Source organism: Aplysia californica, unplaced genomic scaffold (genome assembly GCF_000002075.1).
Source record: "Aplysia californica isolate F4 #8 unplaced genomic scaffold, AplCal3.0 scaffold00001, whole genome shotgun sequence".
NCBI classification, from domain to species: Eukaryota; Metazoa; Mollusca; class Gastropoda; order Aplysiida; family Aplysiidae; genus Aplysia; species Aplysia californica.
Genome location: NW_004797271.1, coordinates 4,459,577 through 4,461,475, shown reverse-complemented (window position 1 = coordinate 4,461,475; position 1,899 = coordinate 4,459,577). Strand labels below are relative to the sequence as shown.

The window sequence follows — 1,899 nt, the reverse complement described above, 5'->3', positions numbered from 1 at the left end:
GGGGGGTGTTCTTTTTGCTTTGCTCTTGTGTTTTAAAGGGGTTTGTCGCTGTTTTTGTGTTAGTTTGTTTGTTAGTTGTTGTTGTTTACATGTATTTTGTTCTGGGTTTTTTTTACGCATTCAAACTGAGAAATGAAAGACAAACCATGATCGCTTTCTTCTGTTTTAGATCTGACATTTGAAGAAAAATGATTGTGCGGTGGCTGTTCTTGGGTTATGCCGATGGCTATATTATATGCCTTAGTTCATACTCTGCTAAATTAATATTTTCATTCAATTGTTTAAATATAATGGGAAGCAACTGCGATTTTCCCATAGATGATGTAAGAGTGGAAGGGGTTATCTTCCTTTTAAATATTTTTTCTCTTACGAGAAAAGATTTAATTAGAATCTAAGAACAAATGTTTTAGATCGGGTGCATGTGACAAAGACCTGTTCAGAATAAGAAAAGTATCTGGAATTCGAAAAAAAAAAGTATTTTTAATAGTCACTAGATCTAGAATCTAGATCCGACTCTCATTTCCAATTACTCTCTGCAGCTGGTAGCAAGAAGGCCCAGCTGAAGTTTTGAATTTGATTTCTCAATGTATCGTTTCATATTGGAACATAAAGGCAAAAACAAGGAAAACGAGTCGGTATTTGTTCATACAACACAGCTATAATATCTTGTAACTCGATGTGTTTTGTACCCTGTGAATTAATTTTTTTTTTTTTAAACTAAAGAACGAACGATAGCTTGCATGAGCACCAAAGCAGCTCTGTAGCTCTTTTTACCGGTAAAGTTAAAAACCACCTTTAATCGAAAACAGGAAGTTATAAAATCAAAACAAAAAGGTCACAGTTTCCAGAAATCTCAGCTAGTGTCTGATGTAATAGTACGGCTTGATAAGCAGGGTTAACACACCACTCTGATAAAAGATGGACATCGGGGATGTGTTTCGTCGATTCTTTGGGTTTCCAAACAGAATTCCTCCGAACTGGCAAAATAGGCATCCAAGTGAGGAGGGAGACGAGTACGATGATGATGGCGAAGGTCTTCGCTTTGGAGGTTCAGGTGGACTGAATGATGATGATACAGGGGCAGGTCACCCCAGGCAAGTAGTGACAGTAGTGTGCATGAATAGACGGTTGGACTTTACTTTCTTTGCTTTACTTTTTTAGTTCGACCGTCTAAAATGTGAAAAAACAGGAAAAGAAACAATATCGGTCTTAATTGGAGGAAGGGTGTCCCGCATGATGCTCTTTTATGACCTTATTGTATTGTTGCTGTTGCGAGCGCCGTAGCTGGGTCGATTTGTTCTAATAGATAATTTCACGGTAAGGTGAGCCATCTTGCCCAGGGGTATTGAGGGTTACACCCGTGCATCTCTGTTTACATCCGGTTTTCGGCTAATTGGCCCTAGGGATAGTCGATTACTGAGATTTTGTGATCGATACTGAAACCGATACTCGAACGAGCGTATTAGATTTAGACCTAATACACAATAGGCCGGTACAGTAGGCCTCTGCTCTATGTAACTGAATTTGTTAAGAAACAAAAACATCTCCAATTAAGAAAATTCGGTTCGTCTTCCTCGTAAATAGAAATGATATGAAATGCTGACAAGTTGTATTCACAGGTGTTTTCGAGTACAAGGGTATCGATTTTGCTCATAATGTACGATCTTTGACTGCGTGACTACTAAGTCAAGTGACTAGCCCTAGGCCTCATGTGTTTATGTTTTGTTAGCCTATCCAGTCTTCGTTCCGAGCTCTAGAGATCTAATTTTTGATAATTTAAATCTTGCTGACAGTTTTTGAATAAAGATCTAACATGGAAGATTCTGGTGATGATGATGGAACAAACCAGTTCACTCAAATGACAAAAACACAACTGGTGGATTATCTTGGAGCAAGAGG

At 38.3% G+C, this 1,899-nt stretch overlaps 1 protein-coding gene across 1 annotated transcript in view; it reads left to right on the top strand.

Annotated features, from left to right (window-relative positions):
- The first annotated feature begins 809 nt into the window (after positions 1-809).
- The window catches only part of LOC101851304 (HCLS1-associated protein X-1), a 10,714-nt gene continuing 9,624 nt past the window's right edge, over positions 810-1,899 (top strand). Inside the window, exon 1 of the mRNA XM_005088887.3 lies at positions 810-1,094. Within this exon, the coding sequence (XP_005088944.1) occupies positions 919-1,094 (176 nt within the window). The 5' untranslated portion in view covers positions 810-918. The remainder of the gene's footprint in view (positions 1,095-1,899) is intronic.